Source organism: Bison bison, unplaced genomic scaffold (assembly GCF_000754665.1).
Source record: "Bison bison bison isolate TAMUID 2011002044 unplaced genomic scaffold, Bison_UMD1.0 scf7180017864295, whole genome shotgun sequence".
Taxonomy (NCBI): domain Eukaryota; kingdom Metazoa; phylum Chordata; class Mammalia; order Artiodactyla; family Bovidae; genus Bison; species Bison bison.
The window spans coordinates 10557971-10559509 of record NW_011494867.1 but is presented as its reverse complement, the minus strand read 5'-3'; the positions used below and the strand labels follow the sequence as shown (position 1 = coordinate 10559509).

Sequence of the window (1539 nt, the reverse complement as noted above, 5' to 3'; positions counted from 1 at the left end):
GTTGCAGCTCAAGGAGCTTACCAGGGGAGCCCTCCAGCTGCGATGCACCGGGAGGCCCCAGGGCCACGAGCCAGCACAGGTCAACCTGCCCTCTGCTCAGAGGCAGCTCCAGCCCACAACCCAGCTGCTCCTCTTCACCCTTGTCACAGCTGACCCTGCATTCACGTTCACCCGGAACATGAGACCTGCACATCCTCACACCAGCCATCCGGCATCCACCCTGAAACATCCTGCCCCGTGTGTCCACCTTCTCGTTTCCTCACAGCTGGACCCTCAGCCTCCCGACCCATGCTGTGGGCCCTTCTCCTCCTGTTCCAGGAGCCTCCCTCTTCCTCGTCCCTATCCTAACACCAGCTCCCTTTGTTTTCTGGACACCCCGCAGCTTTGCCTTAAGAAATCCCCACCTGGGGACTTCCCTGGAGTTCCAGGGATAAAGATTCTGTGCTTCCACTGCAGGGGCTGCGGGTTCGATCCCTGGTCAGGGAAGTAAGATCCCACATGCTACGCAGTGCAGCCAAAAAGTAAAAACTAAGTAAAAAAGAAATCTCCACTCGATGGGCGTTGGAAGGTGAGGGTCTGCCCTCCCCATGAGCCGCGCTGGGGCCTCACCGATGTGGTAGTAGGTGAAGCACATGGTCATGAGGTTCTTGGCGGGCCCGAAGTCGTCCATCTGGTGACACCTGAAATGAGAAGAGCGGTAACTGGCTAACGGGTCCTCCCACCCGCTTCCCTCTGCACCTTCCTGAGAGGACCAGCATACTCACAGGCACGTCTGTTACCTCACCCACCTGATGCTCTGGAGAAGCCACAGAAAGAGCTCCCCGAGTCCAGGGACACGGCCTGGGAGAAGGTCTGATTCTGGGTGGGAAGGCCCTCGCCATCCAGCTACCAGGCCTCTTTCACTGTCAAGGTGGGACAGCCAGGGCCCAGGAAGCTCGACCCCGCCCCAAAGGGCAGCCCCAGAACTGGAGGCTGGGCCTCGCATCTCAGGCCTGTATCTGCGTCTGGCCCTACTTCTCAGGAAGGAGCATGGGCTTGGGTGATACGCAGACGTGGGCAGCACCAGGACCACCTGGAGAGCGTGTTAGGATGTGGACTGCTGGGTCCACCCTGGAGTCTCTGGGTCATCAGGTTTCACGCAGGGCCCAAGAACATGCATTTCTAACAAACTGCCTTGGGAGGCTGATGTTCTGAGGCTCCTGGCCCAGAGACAGCACTTTGAGAATGACTAGGAATATGAATACCTACCTACCCTATACCACTTGCTGAAAATCAAAGTAATCAATTACATACCAGAGCCTGCACTAGGCTAGAAGATGTCCTACAAATGTAAAGGACTGTACTTACTATATTGAGAGTATGAGATACACATGGATCCATTCAACTTAGCAAACAAAAAAAGGGGAAAAAACTTCAAAAACAGGACCTGCCTGCCCCTGGCAATCTGTAGTTGCAAAGCTATAAGGATGTCCACTGCTGCTGCTGCTGCTGCTGCTGCTGCTAAGTCGCTTCAGTCGTGTCCAACTCTGTGCAACCCCA

The 1539-nt window shown here is 55.9% G+C and overlaps 1 protein-coding gene across 3 annotated transcripts in view; it reads right to left on the bottom strand.

The window, feature by feature from the left end:
• Window positions 1–1539, bottom strand: part of KIAA0513 (KIAA0513 ortholog) — a 59300-nt gene that overhangs the window by 13396 nt on the left and 44365 nt on the right. For all 3 annotated transcript variants that reach the window (XM_010850827.1, XM_010850828.1, XM_010850829.1), the window contains exon 5: window positions 610–680. In XM_010850827.1, the coding sequence (XP_010849129.1) occupies window positions 610–680 (71 nt within the window). The remainder of the gene's footprint in view (window positions 1–609; window positions 681–1539) is intronic.